This window comes from Teleopsis dalmanni, chromosome X, assembly GCF_002237135.1.
Source record: "Teleopsis dalmanni isolate 2A chromosome X, ASM223713v2, whole genome shotgun sequence".
In the NCBI taxonomy this organism is placed as follows: domain Eukaryota; kingdom Metazoa; phylum Arthropoda; class Insecta; order Diptera; family Diopsidae; genus Teleopsis; species Teleopsis dalmanni.
The window spans coordinates 30,028,038-30,054,289 of NC_051848.1; the positions used below are offsets into that span (position 1 = coordinate 30,028,038).

The 26,252-nt window shown below is 27.1% G+C and overlaps 3 protein-coding genes across 3 annotated transcripts in view; 2 read left to right on the forward strand and 1 right to left on the reverse strand.

Moving 5' to 3' along the window:
• The first annotated feature begins 2,243 nt into the window (after positions 1–2,243).
• LOC119687656 overlaps positions 2,244–26,252 on the forward strand; it is a 28,565-nt gene continuing 4,556 nt past the window's right edge. Inside the window, exons 1-27 of the mRNA XM_038102062.1 lie at positions 2,244–2,418; positions 13,646–13,703; positions 13,780–13,855; positions 13,976–14,024; positions 15,039–15,136; positions 16,549–16,606; positions 16,692–16,749; positions 16,835–16,889; positions 16,962–16,998; positions 18,611–18,647; positions 18,793–18,805; positions 19,784–19,835; positions 19,942–19,975; positions 20,050–20,119; positions 20,409–20,460; positions 20,737–20,770; positions 20,855–20,924; positions 21,055–21,106; positions 21,432–21,465; positions 21,527–21,599; positions 21,751–21,802; positions 23,054–23,087; positions 23,174–23,246; positions 23,625–23,676; positions 24,333–24,366; positions 24,459–24,549; positions 25,605–25,656. Of these exons, the coding sequence (XP_037957990.1) occupies positions 13,818–13,855; positions 13,976–14,024; positions 15,039–15,136; positions 16,549–16,606; positions 16,692–16,749; positions 16,835–16,889; positions 16,962–16,998; positions 18,611–18,647; positions 18,793–18,805; positions 19,784–19,835; positions 19,942–19,975; positions 20,050–20,119; positions 20,409–20,460; positions 20,737–20,770; positions 20,855–20,924; positions 21,055–21,106; positions 21,432–21,465; positions 21,527–21,599; positions 21,751–21,802; positions 23,054–23,087; positions 23,174–23,246; positions 23,625–23,676; positions 24,333–24,366; positions 24,459–24,549; positions 25,605–25,656 (1,302 nt within the window). The 5' untranslated portion in view covers positions 2,244–2,418; positions 13,646–13,703; positions 13,780–13,817. The remainder of the gene's footprint in view (positions 2,419–13,645; positions 13,704–13,779; positions 13,856–13,975; positions 14,025–15,038; positions 15,137–16,548; positions 16,607–16,691; positions 16,750–16,834; positions 16,890–16,961; positions 16,999–18,610; positions 18,648–18,792; positions 18,806–19,783; positions 19,836–19,941; positions 19,976–20,049; positions 20,120–20,408; positions 20,461–20,736; positions 20,771–20,854; positions 20,925–21,054; positions 21,107–21,431; positions 21,466–21,526; positions 21,600–21,750; positions 21,803–23,053; positions 23,088–23,173; positions 23,247–23,624; positions 23,677–24,332; positions 24,367–24,458; positions 24,550–25,604; positions 25,657–26,252) is intronic.
• Positions 5,166–8,827, reverse strand: LOC119687658 (glia maturation factor beta). Its single transcript, XM_038102064.1, has 4 exons — positions 8,711–8,827; positions 8,380–8,473; positions 5,697–5,887; positions 5,166–5,455 (listed from the first exon to the last, which is right to left on the reverse strand). Exons 1-4 carry the CDS (start codon positions 8,711–8,713, stop codon positions 5,327–5,329), a joined length of 417 nt encoding a protein of 138 aa, XP_037957992.1. The 5' UTR covers positions 8,714–8,827; the 3' UTR covers positions 5,166–5,326.
• LOC119687657 lies at positions 10,731–12,922 on the forward strand. The gene is made up of 6 exons (XM_038102063.1): positions 10,731–11,118; positions 11,174–11,379; positions 11,438–11,507; positions 12,321–12,477; positions 12,561–12,717; positions 12,796–12,922. The coding sequence occupies exons 1-6, from the start codon at positions 10,979–10,981 to the stop codon at positions 12,825–12,827; spliced, it is 762 nt and encodes a 253-aa protein (XP_037957991.1). The 5' UTR covers positions 10,731–10,978; the 3' UTR covers positions 12,828–12,922.

The window sequence follows — 26,252 nt, forward strand, 5'->3', positions numbered from 1 at the left end:
TATATAGTCTATTTGTACAATTAACACAGATCATAATATTTTTTGAGCTAAAAGTTCTAGACTACGCTTGTGTATATTTAGTTAGGCTTTAATTTATTGGTATTTTTCTAGAAAAAACAAAGAAAAAATATAATTTTACAAATGGATTTCGTTGATGTTAAGGACTATATAAATCTATAATAAATAACATTATAATTGCAATCTTTCTAGAAAGTACACAAATATAACATAATTTAAAAAAACTTACATATATGTAATGTATAAAAAAGTTGTAGATAAAGAAGCTATTATGTGCCCGATTTATCGTCTCTCCGGGCTACAAGATATTGCTATACCAAGCAGGTTACCGATATAATAATTAAATTATATTATTTAAGTATCTGTGACTCTGAAATTAATGCAAAGTTTGCAATAGGATTGAATAATCCGGCCTTCTTATCGGTATACAACATAATACTAAACATATTTATTATTTAGAAGCATTATTAAGAGGAGGAGCATTAATCATTCATATTTTCAATAAAAAAATTTTGGTTAATGATTTAGCTAAGATGTACTCGGGTACCCGTCTTATTTGCTTTCAATTAGGTTCAACTTTTATAATTTTCGACTTACTAAGCATGTAAATAACTGTTACGTTTTAAAATAATGTTGTTGTTGTGATTTGAATTAGTGCTATTGCGGACTTTTACTCTTTTGTGGCTGGGGGGCTTATCCCTGCCCCACACTAAGTTTTAACTATACAGTTCATATGATGACTATATGTCTAGTGACAATTTTAAGAAATAATTATAATTAATATTATTGGTACCAATAATAGATTCCAATTTTCACTGTTTTTTAGGTTAGGTTACATTATACCGGCGGTTCACTTAGTGCTGTTGTTTCTTAAGTGAATAAAGTAATGTTTACACTTAATTTTGCCATATAATAATGTATGCCATATTTGCTAGGCGTGAGATTTAAAAAGAATAAATAAATGTTTTGTTTGACGGTTTACTAATTAATAAAAAAAAGTTTTAATAAAGAATTATATTATTACAATTCTTCTTCTTCTTGTTCTTGAGTTAGTGCTATTATGCATTTTTACTCTATAATGGCTGGGGGGATTATCACTACCCCAAACTAGGCTTTAACTAGACTAAGATATCATATCATTTATTTGTCTTTTAGTTGATGACGGACCTTAAATCAGCATATCTTCCTGAGAATCCAGAAGTGGACTTGAGAATTGTTAGGGCGGGGTTAAGTAGCGTATCAACTTTAGTGAATAATTTTAGAGCTCTGTCTCTGATATATTTTTTCACTGAGTTAATCCTAAGATTTCTATGTATGTCTGTTGATATAATATACCATGGAATCTTAAACAGTCTTCTTAAAGCCAGGTTTTGAGCTATCTGTAATTGCTTTAAGGTAGTATTTGAGGCTTTGCTATATGTATCATATCCGTACAGTAGTGCTTGTCTAATTACTATACTAATATATACAATTGTAAAATGTTTACGATTGTAAACAATTCCTGTTGGAAAATTGTCTACACGTCAAAAGGTGTGATGTTGCAGATTAGGTCTACAATATGAATGTTCTAATTTATATATGATAAATAAATGCAAGTGATTACACCTTGTTCTTAGTTTACTAAGAACTTTTTTTGATATCCTAGCAGTCATTTTTATAGTATCAAAACTATTGACAAAGAGGTCTGAGAACTGTTATAAAAGTGTGATCGTAGAGGTGATAAAAGTTGAAAATCATCGTGGTTAGTTAACGTGTTAAAAGATTGCCATTAGCATTAGGTCTAATTCAAATTCGTTTAATAAACCAGTGATTAATTAATCAGTTTAATTAACCAGTGAGCAAGGTTCACTACTTTTTTGAGGTTCCACAATTTACATGTCTAATCAACTAAGCTGATATCTATAAAACTAGACTCAAAGGTGCTTCTGATGCCAAAATTAATTATTTTTTTTTTTTTAAGAAAATATTCTATGTCATTTTTTTCTTCATCATCTTCATCTTGATTCTTCTTGAGTTAGTGCTATTATATACTTTTACTCTATAATGGCTGGGGGGCTTAAATGTCATACATTATACATTATACATTTTTTTTATACTTACCAAACGTCATTCATCTGTCTTAATTGTCAACAAAGTAATTTTCTTAGTTGGCTTAGCTTTTTTGATATTTTCGATAAGCTAATGTCAATTCTTGTAAAATATTTGAATAAGAAATATTCTGCTGTCATAAGAGTTACAGGAATTCGGTTCTAGATAACGATTATACGGATACCATTTTTCAAACGGAGAAATTATTTTAACAGTTTTTACAAATATTTGTATTGTGTTGTGAATACATTAACATTAACTTTGTTTATAATAATAAATTTACAAGGCATCAATAATAAGAAGTCGCTTAAGGTATGTAAAATTTTTATATATATTTATTTATTTAATTGGTACGTACGTATATATTAAAAATACATATTAAAATTTGGCAAGTACAGCATCTTTGATATTTTCTTTTTTTAATATAAAATCTCATTTTAAATAAAATACTTAAATTATATATTAAATATATTATAAAAAAAAATCTTATGACAAATTGGAATTATTTAATATAAAATGGAAATGCCGCCATTTTACAATACCAAATGGTGTAATCTTTTTATATGCTGCAAACTTATCTTAAAAGTTTTTTTTTTGTTGTCGTAAGCCTAGTACTAACATCCATTAAAAAAGTTTTCTGCAAAATTTTGATAGTTCAGTCAGTACTAGGCTTTAATATTTACGATTAATATTTTTTATGCTTTTTATTATTGTGAATATAATATTTATATAAGCGAAAATTATTAAAATTTTATAAATATATATATAGAAATATATACAGTCAAACTTCCATAATTCGAATTTTCTATAATTCAAACTAAATAGAGTGCAACAGGGTTCAGAGAGCAAATTACATACAATTATGAAAAATTCTTTAATTCTTTAAAGTCTCCATAAGTCAAACTGTTGCTTTGCACAGTCGAATGGTACTTCGATTTATGGAAGTTTGACTGTATATATATTTATATATATATACTTATAAGCAAATATACGCATATCAACGCGCGTTTTTGTCATGATTTACATGCAAAATTTCGGAGGACATCAAACTTCTCAAATAATCACTTAAGTATAAATGCTTATTTAATAATTTTTTTTTTAATTATGTTTAAAAATATTCATATTATTTGGTTTATATAATCGTTGGTATGTGTAAGTTTGTCATTTTACCATTTAAAGTATCCTATATAATATACGTATATATATAAGTTGTATAATTTTATAAAACTTGCTTATTGTAATATAATATATTTATATATGTGTATATATATTATTTTTTGTTGTCATTTTATGCTGAGTTATTTTTTAAATTGAATGCAAAAATTATAGTTAAAAAATATGATCTACATATAATTTAAATTTGAAAATTGTGAATATTAGCTACATATATAAAAAGTAAAGATATACTATATAAACTAGTTAAAATATTAACTTTTGGTTCATTTATTTAAGAAAATTTTAGTGGAAGATCACTTAAACCCGATACTGACAAAATCAGTCGAATAGGACAGATTGAAAGTATACGTTTAAGAAAGCTTTTACTTGTAAATAGAGATAAATTAAACTATTTTTTGTAAATAAATTTAAGGGATAAGTTTAAGTGATAAATTTAAATGATCAACATGTAAATTTAAATTATTTTCTTCTTAAAACATATTAAAAAAAAAAAACAAGTACGAAATATAAAATATGCTGGTTTTAGCAGAGGTCCAGTCTATGTTCCTGAACTATGAACTATGAACATGAGTTACAACAAAAAATTATAAGTTTGTATAAAAATTATTTATCGTTCTTAGTTTGAATTTTTTGAATATACAGTAATCCCTCCAATAACGCGGTAGATTGGTTCCGCTATATAGGAGTATTCCCGTATACCCCGTATATACACGTGCAAAAGTAAGGAAGCTAATTTTGAACAAATCCCCACCCTATATGGGGGAATGCCCGTGTTATACGGGGAATTACTGTATTACAAAAATAAAAATAAAGAGAGTATGGTTAAAAAGTAAACTAAATTGTATAAAAATTGAATATAAAGGCAATTTAAATTTATATATATAAAATATAATTTAAATTCTGTTAAGTGAACATTATAAAAAATAAAGTTTTTTATAATGTAACAAAAAAAACAACAAAACTTGCTTAAATGAATATCACAAAACAATATAGTTAACACTTTTTAACTTTACAGTATTTTTAAATAGTAGAAAAAATTCTGTCTATTTGTAGGTATCCTAAAATATTGAACCTAGTATTTAGTAGTTTAATTTATCTCTATATTTTTTGTTTGCTTTAACATAATTTACAATCAAATATTTATTTTGATAATTAAAAATGCGGTTATAGATATATTTAACACTATTGGCTCTATTATAGCAAATACACATCCAATAATTTTTTATATGACAGGTTTTTGAAAAAATGTATCTTTCTGATATAATTATGTACATGATCATCTTGTGCTCTCTAATATAAATGATCTAAATTTTACGTTAAATACAAATAGTCTGTGAACTCAATCAATTTTTGAGGTTCCAGACTAAATTAGCAAAACCATAATGGTTTGATTTGTGGGTGTGAGCAAATCGGTCGGTTCAAAGCACGTTCGCAGCTTTGTTTTATAATGATGTGACTGTGTTATCTTCTTATGAGATAAATCATGTTTAAACTTTGTACATAAATTATTATGTATTAAAAAAATTATATATGCATACATCATCTGTATACGTATTAAAGAATATTAGAATATGTCACTTAGTATTAAAATTAATTATAATTATTTAAATTATCTTATATTGTTATTTGAAAAGATTGAACGTATACTACATCTTAATTTTAATAGCAAGTGAGAAGATAAGTTTCCTTTAGTAAAATTGGAGATAAGTTATTTGTCAAAAAATTATTAGATGTATATTATAAATTATATTATAAAGCAAAGTTTGAACCAAAAATCTTAATTACTTTGTATAAACATTTTTTTAATAAAATATTAAATCTATTGTACGCTTTTGTATACTTTCAATAAAGTAAAAAATATTGCAATTAAAGTTAAAAAATTTACAATTAAATGAGTAGCATTATCAAAAAACAAATCAAATCAAAAAAAAAAAAAAAAAAAAAATTAAACTACGGTATACACATATATATGTATTTAAAGTTTTGTTAACATTGTTTCGCATGTCCTATTATTATTCTTTATAAATGAATTATTTTTTGTAATTTATCGAAGCTTTTCCTTCAGCCATTCTTCGGTCAATTCATCTAGTTCACGTACCTCATAGACGCGTGTCAAGTCAACTTCTCGTTGCAGGGCACTCTTTGTGCAAGCATACATCATTTGCAATTCAATCTATAATATATATATATATATAGTATATTTATATATATATGATATATTTTTGATATAAGCTATATAAATATGTAAATATACAGGGAAAGTCTCTTAAACTAATATCAACAAGTCAAACTACTGTGTCTACTGGACACATTGCGTGGTTAAAGCGATATTCGCTTTCCGAACATTCGTTTAAGTGAGCTTTCACTGTACGTACATACATATTTCAATCCATAAATATAAATATGTAATTAACCTGACTATCACGCGGGGTATAAAATATAAAACACATTGGATAGGATATTCTTTGATCGTCATGTATCATTTTATATGTGTATATCACGTATCTTGGTTGATGTCCTGGCAGTGATTCTTGTAATTCATCAACTGATATATCATCTAAAATTTCATCTAAAATAACAAGTTGCTTTTCTCGATCAACTTTCACTGAAACAAAAAACACAAGAAAACGAGAATTAGAGGAAATTAAACAAAATCAGGTTAATGATGTTAATTTAAATATTATGCACATAAATTAAGCAGGTTTTATTTTTTATTTTATTTATTTATTTTTTTAAATACATGATTAACCTCATTACATTACTGTGGTTCGCTCGTATTACATTAGTTTATTTGAATAGTTCGAGCATTAAGATAATATATACAAGAATCTAATCGGTCATAAACGATTAACATTGGAATGCAAACACTTTTTTGCAAACAGTTTTTTTATAGCCATAATGGCTAATGGACAGACAATGGAAAGACAATGGAGCATTTAAAGACTAAAAATACAGCTTTATCTTAAGCTCGATAATTGGTGATTGATATATAAGAATTAACAAAAATAGAATATTAGAGAATTCAATTGTTTGTTGTGTTTGTAGTCTGCAGAGACCTGTATAGTTGTTGTTGTAGTAACAAGCTGGAACTTGCTTGTGCGTACAATACGGCACTTGGCTTGTGGGTGGAAAACGGCACTTGGTCGTCGTGATTGACGAGTGGGTCCAGGACGTAGACCCGGCCATTTTTGGTAACCATCTATATAGTAGATCTATATATGAGAAGAATTACAAATACGAACACACCTGTTTTAGTTTTTTAGAACGATGATAGCGTGAGTAGAGCAATTATAAATGGAAAGAATGAAATTCAACTTACGAAAGCCGTAAGGTTTATAGAGAATGGAATATACCTTTCTGTAGTTATCATGCACAAAGATCTTGTGGACCGAATTTCTCCTAAACTTAAAAAACAAACAAACATTACTGAATATTTTATACTGTTAAATACGCATAGAATACACATAGAAATACATAGAATTCTTCGAAAATTCGAACTACCCGAAAAACCAAGTAGTTCTAATTTGTGAGCCTCTACTGTATTATTATTAATATAATGACTGACTAACAACCAGACAGCTATAATATGACTTATATCCTATCAGATAACATCCAAACTGGTATGGGAGTGCATTGACAAATTAAAAATACTTGGGAGGTGTACTTAATACAAACTTACAACTTAGCAGACAAACTTGCAAGAAAAGGCGCGGCTTCAAGAATGATAGGATCAGAACTATTCTCTGGTCTAGGCAAAGGAACTCTATCCATTCTTATGAATGGCGCAGAGAAAAAAGAAAAAGAACTCTATTGGGGCAGGCTACCAAGACTCTCATAATCTAAAATGCTTTTAGGGACTTACAACCTAAAATGCTTCAAAGATTGCATAGCACAATTAAAAAATAACCTAAGATTTATTGCGGGATTATTGACCGGCCATTGCAAATTAAATTATCACCTATTGAAGTTAGGAATTCAATCCAACTGATACTGCAAATAATGTAGAGAAATGAGAAAAGCTGTGCCCGGCACTGATGCACAAGCGGAAAAAACACCTAGGAAAGAAAGGCTCTATATTGCCTTTCATTAAAGAAATCGGACTTGGAAAAACACTCTAATCCGACTAGATCTTTTAAGTCGCAGTGCACTATGCCTTCTTTTCAATAATAATAATTAATATAATGTTTAGTATTAGCGTATATTATGCATAACTATACTCTAAGTGTAAGTTATAAAACAACATTTGGAATCTAAGACTAACCAATTTTCTGGTACTAGAGAGTCTATACCTATGATAATAATTATGTAAATTTTTTGCGTTTAACATTTTTTACTCTAAAAAGGTTAAACCCTATTTTTTTTTCTATATGTATAAAAATATAATTTATATGTATAATATAATGTAATATGTTTTTTATTTTAATATTATAATTATAATTTTATTACAAATTATAATTAGTATATTTTGTTATATTACTATAAAACAGATTGGTTTTAGTATGATTTACGTCTTGGGGTCTGATATTTTTAGTACTTAATCTGTACGCTTGAGTCTTTTAATATTAAATAAGCTTTCTGATAAGCTTTCTGAAACGTTTCTGATTTCTTTTGTGATTTTTCTTTATAATAACGATAATATTGTTAACGAAAATATTTTTTTCGTTGAGATGATTCATTTAATTGACTAATGGAAGGCTTGACCGGGCACTAATTCATTCTGATTTTGTTTTTCCTTATTTATAACAAATATTCTTATTAAAAAATTCGGTTAAGAATAAATATGTTTCCTTTCGAAACCTTCATTTATTTTTAGCAGTGTAGTGCTTCAACATTTCCTTATGCATAATATTTTTTTCGAGTGAAGAGGTCTTTTTCCATGTCTACTGCTTCGACGGCTTTAGTTATCACAGTCTTGGACACGCATAGCACACGCCTTTATTAGTCAGTTTTGATTTGAATTTGTAAACATTTTTTAAGAGAAAATAATCTAGTCAGATTCATCAGGTCAATTTGATGAGGTCATTTACTTGCCTGACTTGACTCTTAACATTGATTTTTTTATTTATTTATTTTTTTTTTTTGTTGTGTGGTACTTACATATAAGCGCGGAATTCGTTGTACTTTTACGGAAACGAAACTTTTTCAATTCATCACGCACTTCATCGCTAATATCACATATATTACTGTCGCCCTGTTAAGATAAAATTCATATACATTATAGCTTTCATTATATGGAAACCTTTCATTCATTTTCGATATCTTTTGCAAAAACATTTGTTACTTTATCAATTAATTTATTGTTATCCGCAATTAGTCATTGCAATCAATTTTCTATTCGATTTAATTTAATCAGTTCAAATTCCTACACGTATGCGAAATATTTCTATCATTCAATATAATCGTGTGCAATTTTGTTTATAATTTTTACCATTTTTTAATTATTTCCTAAATAATATTTAAAATATGTATTTTTTATAATAACAACAACACGCGAAGCAAACGAAAACAAAACTCCTCCGCTTACAATTTAACACTGAACAGAAACAGTGCAGAGCGAATTGTGTGGCTGGTTTGTTGCAAATAAACAGGGTTGACAAGTTTGCTTTTTTCTTTGTTTTGAAATTCTATGTTATTTTATGTAAATTAATTATACAGGAAAAGTACACTAATAGTGAATTCAAACTAAAACGAAATGTCATTTATAGTTGCAAATTACACATATATTATGATGTAATTTATGATAGATGCAATGCAAATCATGTTTCAGTTTGAACACACTAATACATATATTAATATAAAAACGTAGAATGTTTTTTATCACTATGTTTATGCGAGTCTTAACAACACTTTTAAAACTGATTTTAAAATTTGTTGTTAGAGCGTTTACGCACCAGAATTAAAAGCACTTTTAAGATGGTTGTCAATCAGTCAGCTGTTAAGCGGTAAACAAAAATGTTGATTTTAAACATTATAAAATATCAATTTTTATAAAGACTACATATATAAAAACTACAAATTGTTTTACTTTTAAAAAAGAATAACTTACATTTCTTGGCGAACTATTTCACAAATTGTGTCCTTTCTATATTTTTTATCGTCCAACAATTTAACTATTTCTTTTTCCATAAATATTTTAATTAAACATTCTTCCTTCTCTTTCATTCAAAACTGAAAATGCTAAAAATGTCGAGTTTTAACGACATTTCAAGACAGTAAAAGTATATTTACAGATAAACACTTAAATTTTGTACTATATATACCAAAAATTTTGTACAATTTTCATGTGAAACAATGTTATGAAGAAAATTTATTCTCAAATCTAAAAAATATTTTTAATCAAGTAACTTCTTTGTTTTACTTATCAGCAATTTGGGATGTCGCCAAATATTCATCATCAGTGCATTCCAATTAGAATTATAATAATCATGGATGAGTATTGAATATTTTCCAATTAGATTCAATATCATGTTTATACTTAAGGTTAATTAAATTAGTTATTTTCTATTTAAAAAGTTAAGTGTTTACATTTATACTGTAAAAGTTCGGCGAGCAACGAAACAAAGAGAAATGAAAAAATTTGTGATATTGAAATTTTCTTTTTAATATGACTACCACCATATTTTCTTATAAAACTTAATAATATATAAATTTAAGAAATTTTCGTCTATTTAAATCTAAATTGTATCTGTTCAAAATAGTGTCAATGGCAATATTATTGATTTTATGAAAATTACTCGTAATTTTAATATAAGGTCTCTTCCACGAGCTACTTGTAGTAACTTTAAGTAACACTGTGTATAGATAAGTTCCACCAGCAAATTTTCGAGTAAATTTTACTTGTGTTTTACTTGAGTTTTACTACGAGTAGCTCGTGGAACTACTTTATTAAAGTATGGTACATTCAAAAATTTTGGGACAACCGGTAACGTAGTGTTTGTTATTTTATACTAATAACATTTTAATAAAATTTTACCTCGCTGTTTATATATTCAGATATAATAAGTAATTTTGGATTTGTTTCTTATTCTATTTTTCATTTATTTTATTTGCTTTTATTTAATATTAATTTGCTTATACTTACTATTTATTATATATTAATTATTGTAAATATATTATTGTAAGTATTTTTAATAAATTAAGTACTGAAAATAATTAATAATGAATATTAATATTATAATAATGAATATAATATTATATATAACATTTAATAATATTAAATAATGAATATTAATTTAATTAATGTAAGTATTTTTAATAAATTAAGCACTGAAAATAATGAATAAATATTAATTTTATTACTGTAAGTATTTTTAATAAATTAAGCACTGAAAATAATGAATGATTGGATGTAAGATTTATTTATGTCTGATTTGCTTGATTCTATGTTGGCAATGCTGGTTTGCGTTTTCTTTTCATCGTCGTTAGAAAGAAGATTTTAAATGTGCAAGTCAAATAAGAAGTTTGTTTAAAGTGCAATGTACCAAAGTGTTGTTAATAAAATATAAATGTGATATGTTTCATTAATAACTTGGTTAATTATTGCATAAAGTTAAAAAGATCATTTAAGATAGAATTTTACGTCATTGAGTGTAAATATCGCCGATTTTTGTGGTTTGTCCCGCTATTTTTGAAGTTTTCGTCAAAGTTAGTTGAACTTAAAATTGAATTAATCAATTTTAAGCTTAAAGTTATAAAAATGAAGTTAAACGGTGCAAATATATCAAAGTACAAGGATGGCATATTGGAAAAATGTTGGATAATAAGTGTATATAGCAAAAATTGGCACTCAGTTTATGCGAAAGCGGAAATTGATATAATAAATGTGCCAAAAATATGGTAATATTCAAATAATTAGCCTTGCTTTTTTTAATTAAAATTAAATTTAATATAGTGCTTACATAAATGAGTTAATAATTCAAAGTTCTGAACAAAACCAGCTCGCTTACAGTGAAGAAGGATTCGCTCCGTCTAAACGCAATATTGAAGAATTTTCAAAGGTCGCTAAAGTCGCAAAGCCGCAGTTGCCATTTTGTATGGCCTACAAATTATATTGGGGAACTTTGCGTATTTACCGCGTGCAGGTTAAGAATTTGCTTAGTAAGTTATTAAAATATTTCAACACCAAATTAAATGCAAATTTCCTATTTCATTACAGAATCGACTAATGATTTGTTAACTGAAACTGGTTTAATAATTAATATTGGTAAAAAACAAGCGTCAAAGAGGTGTGGCATTAACACGCATTATTATTATTAACATTATTATTATTATGTTATTAACACTATTATCATTAAATTATTAACGTTATTATTATTATTATTATTAACATTATTATCATTATTATTGAATTATTAACATTATTATTATTATTAAATGATTAACAATATTATTAAATTATTAACAATATTATTATTAAATTATTAATATTATTAATTTATTAACATTATTATTATTAAATTATTAACATTATTACTAAATTATTAATATTATTAAATTGTTAACATTATAATTATTAAATTATAAACATTATTATTATTAAATTGTTAACATTATTATTATTAAATGATTAACATTATTATTATTAAATTATTAACATTATTATTATTAAATTATTAACGTTATTATTATTAAATGATTAACATTATTATTAAATAATTAACAATATTATTATTAAATGATTAACATTATTATTAAATTGTTAACATTATTATTATTAAATTAATAATATTATTATTAAATTATTAACATTACTATTATTAAATTGTTAACATTATTATTATTAAATTATTAACATTATTATTATTAAATTATTAACGTTATTATTATTAAATTATTAACATTATTATTAAATTATTAATATTATTATTAAATTATTAATTATCGACAGTTCTTTTAATTATACAAAATTGCTACTTCCATGCGTGTCCGTTTAATTAATTACTTAATTAACTTAATTAGTTTAAATCAAAATCATGTAACTTAGTCATTTTATTTATAATTCTAAAAAAAATGTTTCATCTAAATGATTTTTATAAAAGGTCCAAAAAGAAAACGATTAAAAAAGCTAAAAAGGTTCTTATGGAGAAGAAAACTGAAACAGATAGTTCTTTAAACAGTTCTACTTATGTAGACCTACTTGAAGAAGCTGAAAAATTAGCTCATTTAGGTGACGAAGCAATGGACTATCTAATCAAAGTAATTTAATAATTTTATATACATTATATGTATTGCTCATATATAAATTTGTTTTCTATACTGCAATAAAAAAAAAATTAAAGACACATAATAAGCACACAGTTAAGCATATTAACAAAATACAATTACGCGAAGAGCCCCTAAAAGATGCTTTAAGCCTTGTTGAAGCTGAGTTAGATGATGATGGATTTGGAGATATGACATTAGAAGATATGAAAGAATTCGAAGAAATCATTATGGGTAATGAAATGATTCATATATAATAACTATCATTTTTTGTACTTTATAATGATTTTTATAATTTTGTACCAATTACAGTTAACACTCGCAAACGAAAGGTATTTTCATAAAATACGAGTACGAATAAATATTCGTATATGTCATAATACTCAAAGCATGTTTCAGAAGTGGAGATGGGGAGCTTTTAGTGGCTTATTTACAATATTTAAATTTATCACTTATCATATCATATTAATAAAATTTTTTAACATGCCCAACAGTTTGTATGAATTGAAAATATATGGAATGTTATTATATTTCTAGTTTATAAATTTGTGTGCCTGCATAAGCGATTATTAACTTGCTGAAAAGTCCTGATGCAACCGAGCGCTTAAAGTGGGATGTGCCAGCACCGTTGGTGCGTGAGCACTGTGCAATGTATTGCACAATTTCATACGTTGCAGATTTAGAATAACACGCATTTTTGGTGCTCGTTTGCACTGGTGTTAAATAAGATATATATACATGTATCTTCAACCAAAAATGTATTATCTTAGTTTCTAAACAAGCAAAGTTATAGATATTCAATATATTTATATATAAAAAATTATGTTTATCTGTGATTGTTTATTAGATGTAAACTCATTTGTATTGCTTAATACATTGTAACACAAAAAAAAACTTGAATCATTAGCATAAGCACTCACGGCCATCGTATACAACTGATCTCGTCCTATACCATATGTGGTACGGAACAATTAAAATTATAATATAAGTATGTGTGTGTACATTTATATAAACTTTTATTGGTTTTTAATAATAAAAATAATGCTTTTAATTACCGGTTGCAATGATTACATGTATAATAAGTTTTTATTATATATTTTTTGATATTTTCATTAAAAGTCATTAATACGCTTAAATATTTTAATATAATTGTTTCTATTAGGTTGAATCTTACGTTGCTGAAGTTAACGATTTTAAAAAACAAAGGAACATACGTTTATGTAAATATTTTTTTGAAATTTATTTCGTTATGTCAATTTTTATATTTTCAAATAATTTGATTTTAACCAAATAAAGCTGGTAAAATTTTATCGGAAAACAAATATAATTCAAGTATGTCCAGTGAAGGTGCAAAAGAAAACTTAACTGAGAAGTATGTATTATAAATTATTTAGTTTTTACCTAAGTAATTAATTATATTAGTAATTATATTATTATTCATTTTATTATTTATATTATTTATTTAAAATGTGTTTATTTGTATATTTTCTAGTATTGAAGTTGGAATGGAGCGCACTTCTGAATCGAATCATGTTCTTGAGGTACGACGACTATTCACATATATCTATTAAATACAGTATTATGCATGATTTTTAATAAAATAAATTTTATATAAGTTCTATTGAAATATCTATTATGGGAATTCTTGTGATATTTTTAAAATTACATTAACTACAGGGCCTTCCGTTGAAGAATATTTTTAAATAGAAGAATTTTTAAATAGTAGTGACTTACAACAACAAAATTTTATTTTTGTTTAATTACTGGGACCGTCTTAAAAAAAATATTTTTGACTAAAAGGATTTTTGAACTTTATTTTTATTAATTGATTTTTTTTTGGTTCACCATAGAGCTGTTTTAATTGTTGTCAACTATTTACCATCAATGCCCTCTGAAAATATTAGCTGTTTGTATAATTATGTATATTACTATATGTTTGACTACAAGTGTTGTACCTAAAACTTTAAACCTGCTAAATTAAAAGCAATGATTTCGCATATTTTAACCGAACGAGTCAAAACTGCCCGAAACGTTCTTCCATACTCCCACAAATACATTAAATACATTCTCCACAATTACCATAAAACTTTTTGTCGTTATTTTGTTACTTCCTGAGAGTTTTTAAGACTTCAATTATGTATGATTGGTTGGTTGCAGAGATTGATCGTCAGATACCATTCTGGTTTAATAATATATTCCGCGTAAGATTCATGTAGTCAAAGAAAAAATTAATGTTTATATATGCAAAAAAGAGAGGGTGTATGGCTTTGTTATAGTAAATTATCGAAAACTGTACAAGGAAAATTAGAAGTTGATAAAATATGTGTATCAAGAATTTAACATACATATATACGAAATCCGTATGAACAATTTGACTAAACAAACAAGAGCATTCAGATTAAACCAAGTAAATGGTTATTAAGTACTTTTTTACAATTACAAATTATATGTTCAAGTTACCTAGTTTAATCTGAATACTCCTGATATTTTTTTAAAATTTATACAATTAAATTTTACATAACATATATATTTTAATAATTTCAATAATTTTTAAGGAGATTAAAGTTGAAGTGCCTGGTTCACAAATTGATCCACAACCCATTCAAGCTCTGAAGAGAGCAGCTAATCAACTTGACTCTTTGGAGGAAATAAGGTAAGTTCAATAATGTCGTCAATATTCGATTTATTACATAAATATAAATACATTAATGATTTAAATAATATGGGGCGGAATAAAGATTGAAGTGTGATCGATTAATGTGTGTATTTTTTACTGTTATCTTATAAAAAAATCATTAAATCAATAAACCCGAGCTTGTAGCTAAAATATTGCATAGAAGTAACGTAGACTTTTTAAGATTTTGTTTAAAATATACGTGGTTCTTAAAGTTTCCGTGGTTATTAATCTCACTGTGAGATAAAAATGTATTCCACCTGCTTGCTTAGAACTTGCTTTCACCGTTTTAAATCAATATATGAGTTTTGTTTTGGAATAGTTATTAGTAACAGTTCAAATTATCTGTCCAAATTTATAACTCTACAACTATACGACTATACAATACTCTTTTCCAAAAGAATGCTTCTTGCATTCTGAGGTCCAAGGTTAATTTATGCTAAACTCACTGACCTGTAAGCTAAACTTACTGACAAAGACGTATTATAATATCCGTTAGAGCTGTAATATATTAATCTATATTGTTCATGACATTGACAAAGCTCCAGTTTGGTTGAGAAAACTGGAAGTTTGAGATATTATACTTGGATTTGTGGTTATACATTGTGGTTATATTGCTTCTCTTTGTTAATTTAAGAAACTGCATTCCTGAAACTTCTTACAACTTACTAATTTGTGTAGAGCCAACAAATATTTTAAACGAGTTCATGATAATGTAGGATGTTCTTAGTCTCATACAGTTCTCTATGTTTCTTGCATTTGTACTTATTCGTGATTCTTATATTATATGCTTACGTTTCTAATTGATAATGGCTCATTAGCATTCCTATAACAGTTCTGCAAATTTTTGTGATAGCGCTAGTACAGAACTAAAGTGCTTTTTTCATTTGCGGTGTAGACGATGATTTATCATAGAAATTTTATAAACAATAATAATAAATGACAACTGAAATTAAATAAGAGACAACATTTACTTTTTTTATCGGGTTTCAAAAGTCTAAATTATGATTTTATCTGCTGTTTTAATTTTCGAAACTGCCATTGACATAAACTACTAAAAATCTAATATGTATAATAGTTAAAAATGTTTATACAGTGAAAACTCTGTTAAACTGGTCTGCTTAAAAACGGATATATACTGCTCTTAACTGTACAATACTATTAGTCCCCACTCTCCAATTTAAAACAAAGTTCAGAAATTGTATACAGTGAAAACTTTGCTCACTGTATGTTGTTCCTTTGAGTGAATAAAATTATTAGATCCGTTGGTTACCGTTTAAGATCGTTCACTACACCAAGAGTAATATACCATATGTTCAATGCTTTTTCTGTTAGTCTACAGGTTTTATGCATTTTAAAGATTTAAAATATTATTTTGCTCTTCTTTTCAGTGTTAGTGACAGACCATTGAAGTGTTTTAAGAAAGATGAGGAGGAATTTGAACCACCTGTGAGTATTAATTAAAAATTAATTTAATTATGACAGTGGATTTTAATGATTTAATTATTGCTTATATTAACATTTTTGTATAAAGATATTGGAGCAAATTTCTACCGAACCCTTGTCATCAAGCTCTTCATCATATGTGCACTGTAAGCAAATATAGTCTCTATAGTCTATTATAAATATTTAATTTAATATTTAATATAATTTTTATTTATAATTCTTGCAAAAAAGTCTGTGGCGCAAAGGTTTCTTCAACTCGTGAATACAATACAAATTATACAAACATGTAAGTAAAAAAATAATAATTACCTAATATTTGATTAATTAAATTAATTAATTAATTTTAATGTTTAAATAGTTGTAATAATTGTTTCGAGGAATTATGGCCCATTCTGGTAAATGTTCCTTTTTTATTTTGTATAGTAAACATAACATCAGAACATAACGCAACAACACAATACAAGACACATAACGTAACAATTATCCGATGTTTTAAAGATATATCATTTATCATATTATATTCTTTAAAAGTTCAATTAAATTGTTATATTTAATAAAACTTGTTTCTATGGGGATCCTATGTCTGATACTTTTTTAAATTAGTACTCTATCATATTTCCATACTACATACAAATGCACATATAGCGATAAAAATAAAACTATTAGTTGACATGACAAATTCCCTGTAGTTTGGATAGAATAATTAATTCAAATAATAATAACAGCAGTGAACATACAGGGTGGCTCGCGAAAATAGCAACAAAGGAAATAAATTTCCCGATAGAGCGAAGAGAGACCGTTACGGCGGTTCACACTATCACCTGTTTCTGGTGGTCTGCTTTCTGGCAAATTCTATTATTTTGCTTGTTTACGTACTGCTCAATTAGGAATGGTAATTTATTACTAAAAAACCAAATTTGGCAACCTACCACCTTTGGCCAAAGGAACCAAAACTTTGACTCTTTCGACTATAACTTTTTTTCTTCATTGCTGAGAACATGCACTTTGTTCAACTTTAATCGCTTAAGTTCGAGCTCATTTTTTAAAATATATAGAATTCTTTCTCGCGATATGTTCAGCTCCTTTGCCATTTGATTGCAGCTACTACAGCATGGGTTTCGCTCAATTCGATTCTTCACTTTACAAATCATTTCTGGTGTTGTTACTGTTTTTTTTTGTTAGACTTCCTGGACGTCGGGCAACACTACAAGTAACATAGTATCGAGCTTTAGTACGAGATACAAATGGTTTGTTCACATTTAGATGTTGGATAGAGAGCGCTCCAAGGATAGCCAGTGATAGAACTCCATCACTTAACACTGAACTATTAAATGATTTAATTTTGCGCTCTGTCATTATTGGTTTCACAGCTAGATCGGTGACGGAGTTTGTTGCAATTTTCGTCATCCACCCTGTAAAAGCATTATATAAATTAAACTAAATTAAATTAAATTCAACTATTCGATTTAGTTACCTCATTTTAATCATTATCACTAATTCCATTTTCCGTCAAAAAATCGCCAAACTTAGCTAGACCAAGAGTTGTGGAGCTTTTGACAAAAACACAAACAATGTATATGTTGACACTTGACATATACGTTGTCTATGCTTTTGTGCGAGATTGACTAAATTTGACTAAACTAAATTAAACATCTCAAGGAATTGATACTCGTATGCACTTATTTAGTCGAAGTGTGCGAGTTAATATGGCACAATACTGATTCATGTACACACAAATAAATACTAAAGTTACTTAAGAAATGTTCCTTTCTTTTAACAATTAATGTATCAAAATCAAATGTAATATAATATTTAAATAAAAAACTATCTTTAACATTATTTATAAAATAATTAAATTAGACATTAAAAATGTTACACTCAGCAAGTGTACAAAAATTTAATTTAAAATTTTAAGATTTATTGGGGGAACATTTTTTAGGATTTGCTTTTAAAAACATTTAAATATATTAAAGTATGACAATAATAATATTTGATATTTGGTTTAAGCTTGATTTAGAGCGATGTTTGCCAGTCTTTGATGACGGTAAGTATGCAAAAATTAATTTCAAAAATAATTCCATTTTTATTACTTCATCCGCTTGATAAGACTTAATAGTTTTATCACCGAAGATAATTCAAGATAATACAAGATGAATTTCATATTTTTGATACTAATGATATCCTTCTAGATCAAAATCAATTGTGAGTAATATCTTTGTTTCTATTCATTTATATTATTTGAAATTATTTTCTTTTCTTATTTTATTTAATATTTTATTTTATTTAATATAATTATTTAATTATTTAATATAATTATGTTAAAGCTATTTGAGCCAGTGCACTTGAGCACTTTTACTCTTTCTTAAATCGAGGTATTTTTAAAACCCCGCTTTACGCCTTGACTGGATTATTGTTTATCACTTCATCAGACTAAACAATTATTCACCTCAGATCTGCATACCTCCCCGAGGAGCCTGTAACCATTCTGAGATTCTGATATTTGATAACGCGGTGTTGATAAGTCTGTCAGTTTTCGCAAATAATTTCAGGGCTCTATCCTTTATATATTTTTTGATGGGATCAATCTTGAAGTCCCTGAGGATGTCATACGTCCTAATGTACCATGGTACTTTAAAAAGTCTTCTCAGAGCCTGGCTTTGTGCAGTTTCTAGCTGGCGAATAGTAGTATTTTAAGCTTTACTAAACGCTACAGAACCATATAGAAGTGACGTACGAATTATTTGGTTATATATCAGTTAAATAGCGGTTGGAGGTGATGAAGAATTTTAGCACAGCTAATTCTTTTCAGTTGAACATGTTTAAGCTATGTGAATCGTTTGTCCCGCGTGATACCGAGCTCTCACTCTTGACGGATTCTGTCTCCACTTACGCGTTATAAACAGAGTTTTTTAGTTTTTTCATTATTGATTTTTATTTTTAATTAATATTCTATATTATTTTATTAGTTATTATCTTCATTTTTCCATTTTATTTACATATTGCGTACATATATAATAATGAAAGTTTTTCGTTCTGAAAGTGTCCTAAGACATTGGAATTTATTTTAACTGATTGGCTCATTGTAATAATGATAGTTTTAACCATATTTAATACATATTACGTCTATGAAGTAATATCAATATTATTTAGTTTTAATGCAAAAATTTTCTTCTATTTTAGATTGGCAGATGTGAGCGAGGTTGAAGGTCCTTCAGCCAGCACTGATAAGCCAGTAAGTCCACGTTCCTAAAACTTTATTTTTAAAGGCTTATAAAGGCTTATAATTTATATTTAAATAATACGAAAAAAGATATAAGATTAATGACATACATTTTCAGATGGTTTCGGCTACTTTGGTGCCATCAATACCAGGTTAGTAAATAAAAATAAACATTTTGAAATAAATAAAATAAATGGTATTTACCTTTTTAATTTTAAAAACATAGGTCTGAAGATATCAACTAACGCAATAGCACCGCTGCAGTATATACGCGTTATTGATGAGCATGACAATGAGTAAGTAATAAACATCGATAGATGTGAAGATTACTAAAGATTTACATTAATTATATATTAAACTTAACCTGATTAAATATAGTCTTGATTTTATTTTATTTTATTCATACATTGTATGTTTACTTATCAAAAATTTTACGTTCCAAATTCACTTAAATCAGTTCAACCATTGTAATAATGATGGTATTTTTATTTTTTTTTTATAACTATTTCTTAATTATGTTGTTGAAGTAAAAAATATAATTTAAATATTATTATTTTTTAATAAAAAAGATTTCCTTTATTTTAGGTCATCCGGTGAAGACGAACACATAGATGTTCCAGCTACCGCTTATAAGCGGGTAAGTTCATTAAACTAAAAACTTTATTTTTATAGGATTTCAGCATTTATGGGATATTTCCCGCCATAGTTTTTAGAGTCTTGTCAATTAGAGTTTTAGAACTTTTTCAAAATTTTTTTATTAAAAAAATTTATAACATGTTTATAATTTCTTCTGTAGATTATTATATAGTCTTAAGTATTATTTAAAAGAATTAATTTAAAACTATATAAAAATCTATGAATATGAGCTATGAGTATTTATCTGCGTTTTTAATTTAATTACATATATTTTCAGACGGTTTCTGGTACTTTGATACCGTCAACCGTAGGTGAGTGAAGAAATATAAATATAATATAAAATATAAAATTACACATGAAAATTTTATTTAACTTATTTTGTTATAAAAACATAGATCTTAAGAACTCATCTAACCTAATACCAGGAATGAGTTATATACGCGTTATTGATGTTAATCCAAATGAGTAAGTAATGATATATAGTCTTAGTTTTATTTTATTTTATCATATATAGTAACATACTTATAGTTATAAAAGTTTTACGTTTCAAAGGTAACCAAAAAAATTAGAGCTTAAACCTTTTTCCTTTCTTTAGTTCATCTGGTGAAGACGAGTATGACAATGCTTTAGTAAGCACTGATAAGCTGGTAAGTTTATATAACTAAAAACTTTACTTTTAAAGGCTTCCAACATTAATTGGATATTTATAACTTTTGACGGTCTTTCAGTAGAATCCCATTATTCGTCTTGGTTTTTTTTTATTAGCACAATAGTTACATTCTATTTCTATTAGAGGTTTTGATCTTTTTTAAAATGTTTCTATTATAAAGACGTATGATATGATTTTAATTTTATATATTATTATATTAAATCATAATCTTAGGTATTATTTAAAAGAAAAAATTTCAAATAAAAAAAAATTAATAATATAAAATTGATAAGTGATGTGAATTAAATAACATACTTTTTCAGTTGGATTCGTCTACTTTCGTACCATTAATCCCAGGTTAGTACATAGAAATAAATATTTTGTAATAAATAAAAAAATGACTATTTTAAAAATATAGGTCAGATGAAATCATCTAACTTAATGCCATCGAACCAGAATGCACACAGTGTTATTGGTGTCAATCCATACCAGTAAGTAATGGAATTCACTCATTCATTGTAATAATGATGGTTTTATATATAAAACACCTTGTTTTTTTTTTATTTTTGTAACTATTTTTTATTATATCGTCAATGTAATTTAAATATTATTACTTTCTAACCAAGTTTTTCTCCATTTCAGATCTTCTGATAAAGTTAAGGTTGGTGATCCTATAGCTAGCATTGATAAGCCGGTAAGTCCATATTACTAAAAACTTTACTTTTAAAGGTTTGCAACATTAATCGGTTATTTATCACAATAGTTATAATTTTATTAGAATTTTTGACCGTTTTTAAAATTTTTTCATTACAAAGATTTATGGCATGGTTATAATTTTTTTTATATTCTTACTTAATTACTTATGTGGCTATAACAACCCGTTGCCGAGTTTCGGCCTGACGCAGCATGTCTCCCCAGGCGTGCGCGCCTTCTCCAGTCTCGTATATCAAGTCCAGTTAATGCTCCCTCAACTTGATCACTCCACCGGAGACACGCTCTACCTCTACGTCTTCTTCCGCCAACTACTGCTTCAAACACCTTTTTCGCCGGAGCGTCTTCATCCATTCTCACGACATGACCATGCCAGCGAAGCCGCTGGATGTTAATGCGCTGAATTATATCAATGTCGTGATAAAGCTCGTACAGCTCGTGGTTCATTCTAATGCGGTAGTCGTCGTCAACTCGTAGAGGACCAAAGATCTTACGAAGAACTTTTCTCTCGAACACTCCCAGTGCTGCTTCATCATTCTGTGATAACGTGCATGCTTCTGCGTCATACAGAAGCACAGGAAGGATGAGCGACCTATAGAGGGTAAGTTTCGTTTGTCGAGAGAGAGCTCTACATCCCAATTGCCTACTGAGCCCATAGTAGTATCTATTAGCAATGGTGATTCTTCATCTGATCTCCAGACTGACATCATTTGTATTCGTTACGGCGGTGCCAAGGTAGATGAAATCCTTGACAGATTCGAAAGTATAGTCGCCAGCCACTAGCCCGGTGTTCGAGCGACGCACATTTCTACCAGTAGCCGACATATACTTCGTTTTTCCCTCATTCAACGCTAAACCCATTCTTGCAGATTCCTTTTCGATAGCAGCAAAAGCAGCTGTAACATCACGCTTGCTACGCCCAATGATGTCAATGTCATCGCCGTAAGCAAGGAGCTGGACACATTTTTTTTATATTCATATATATATATATATATATATATATATATATATATATATATATATTCATATATTCATATAAGTATTATATATAATATTTATATATGTTACATATTTATATATTTTTATTTATTATTATTAATTATTGATTTACACATATAATTCAATATATATTATTATATAATGTTATATATTGTTATATTAATTTATAGTCATATATATTAATTAAAAAAAAAAAGTTTAAAACAATATAAAATAATTTTAAATATACTTTCAGATGGTTTCGGCTACTTTGATGAAGTCAAAAGTAGGTTAGTAAATAGAAATAAATTTGTAGTAATAAATAAAAGTTGTCTTTTAAAAATTTAATTAAATTTATTTTATTTTAACAATATAGGTATAAAGAAATTATCTACCTTAATGCCACCAAAACAACATATAGAGAAAGTGATTGACGTGCATTTTAATAAGTAAATAATATGTATCGATAAATGTGATTATTTATTATTTCACTAAATTTCAGTTTTTATTTTTTAGTTGTGTACTACTTAAGATTTTTTAATTAAATAGTTAAATAGTAGTTATTTTTAATTTATTTTATTCATATATATTATGTTCACAAATAGTTACAAAAGTTGTAAGCTTTAAAAGCAATTCTAAAAAATTAGAATTCGATCATTCATTGTAATAATGATGGTTTTATAGTATAAATATAGTATAAATATATATATATATATATAAAATTTATACTAGAACACTTTGTTTTTTTTTTGTAACTATTTTTTATTATATATCGTCAATGTAATTAATTTATAATTACTTTCTAATCAAGTTTTTCTTCATTTCAGATCATCAGATAAAGTTAAGGTTGGTGATACCATAGCTAGCACTGATAAGCCGGTAAGTCTATGTTATTAACAACTTTATAACCTTTTGTAAGATTTATACTGGAATTGCATTTGTCGTTATTTTCTTTTATAAGCAATACCTTCTGCTCAAAAAGTTTCCGGATTTGGTTGTTTGTTAACTACTCCTTAAGTAATAGACCTTTTCTTGACATATAGTACAAATTTGAGCGCCATCTGTCTCAAGTGCATTTGGCGATTTTTACTATGGAAAATTCTTGTTGTAAGCGATTTTTTGACCAAACACGGCATCACTGTCATCGCTCAGGCACCATATTCGCCAGATCTGGATACGTGCGACTTTTTCCTGTTCCCGAAACTCAAATTGACCCTGCGTAATAAGCGTTTTGAGTCAATTGAATCGGTAAAAGAGAATTCACTGAAGGAACTTCAGGAGCATATTTTGAAGGAGATAAAAAAAAATTGGGAAAAAAATATAAATTTGTGTGTTTTATTTACAAAATCCGAATACTTTTTGAGCAGAAGGTAGATGTAATTTAATACATGAGACTTTTGGTAGTCTAAAACTCTGTTTATGACATAAATTTATGATAAATAATACTATATAGTTAAATTATAGCTCAATTATTACAAGAAATTTAAAATATGAAATTTATGTGTGATATTAATATAAATTACATATATTTTTAGACGTCTTCGGCACGAATTATATCATCAGTTCTTGGTTAGTAAATAGAAATAAATTTTTGAAAATAATTAAATAATTTAATTGTTTGATGTTAATTTTATTTAATTTTTTCTGTTTTACAATTGTAGCATCAGAGGAGCAATCTATGGTAATAAATCCTCAGGAACTACCTACCTATTCACCAAGAAATCGCGATGTTGAAGCTGTGAATCAGAATTTGTAAGTATTGTGTATGTGGATCTATTAAATTTATAAGAGCTTCAATTGTTTCTAAAACCACATAACTACAATATTTGACTGGAACATATAGACACCACTGTGTCCGGATATTGTCAATGTACAATATACTAAGCGCATGGGTTTGTAACTATGAAAATGGTTATGGAGCCATGATGGTGACGAAGCTCCAGTAAGTTGATCACTGGAGGTTTGGACACCAAATAAAAAAGGTTAAAATTTATATAATCAACTTGCTTGAGTAAGACAACAATATTAAAATTTTATTGTTTATTAATTTAATAGGGAAGTTGTGTTTTGCAATAATTTTCCGTATATCTTTAATATGTGCAACTGCAACACCGAAGTAATAAACCATTGTACCGAGTTTCATAGATTTTATATACTTGGTGATGGTTTTAATAGAATAATCTTCATGAATACAGAGTTTTTGACATACCAGGGCAATTTATTATCTTTCTAAAGATGATGTCTTCAAAATTATGCTGTTGAGGTTGGATTTAGCTGACTTTCTACAAACGACACAGCCATCAGGCATCGTGTGATTAGAAGACAGGTTTTAGAAGACTTTACTTTGATCGATACCCACAAATTGAATGTACCGTAAAGTAATATCGGTTTGACAATAACCTATAAATGATTATACTATTTAAGAACTAAAAAACTACTAAAATGATTTTTGTTGTTTTATTAATTATATATTTTGGATCAAACATATTGTTCATATAATATTTCTTTATGGAACGGTTATATGCCATGCTATATATCTCTTTATACCGCCATATGCACCATCTAGCGATGTTTTTTATTGCTTCTCTAACATATAAATATGGTAATCGTTACATAATCGTTACACATGCAAGTACTACTGTAACTAATATGAAATGTTTTCAACTTCAAACCTCGATATATAGAAGTACTTTATATCGGACTATAGCGTACCCGATATAGCAGACTCTGCTAAAATTCGTACGGAAATCGAAGTGCTCAGGGAATTGGAATTGTGTATATGTTTTAATTATTCTTTCTAATTTCAGATTACGGGATTCGGTTAACAATCATGAGAATATCGGTATGCCAAATTTGGCGGTGAGTATTACCATATAATTTTTAAAAAACTTATATTTGTGTTATTCTTATTATAATACTAAAATTGATTATATTATATGAGATTAATCGCTGAGAGCAGTTCTATATCCATAAATATATGTCATGTCATGTCTTTAATCAGAATAGAAGTTAGTTTGTAAAAAGTAAAAATTTCACATCGGTATGAAAGCTTTTCAGTGCAATGTTATAGAGTCGATATTAAAAATATGTGTAACATGACTTGTACCCTATTGTACGCAGAGGTCTATTGAGTCGGAACAATTCTTAACAGTATATATATTATTGTTATCATAGGTTTTTTTTGATTTGAAGATATGATTATGAGAACGATAACTTAGTGGAGCAACTTCAGTCTTAAAGTGATAGATATGCAAGGATGGATGAAGAAATGATTCGTACACGATTATATATCTGAAAAAACTGGGCGGTTCCGAGGGAGAATAAGTTACGTCAAGGAGGGCATATTTTAGTCCGTGTACTACATATTAATGCTGGAGAGTCGGCACACCATACCGACGACGGTCGATCTGACGGCGCATAAAGCATTCCACCTCCATATTAATATAAATTATATA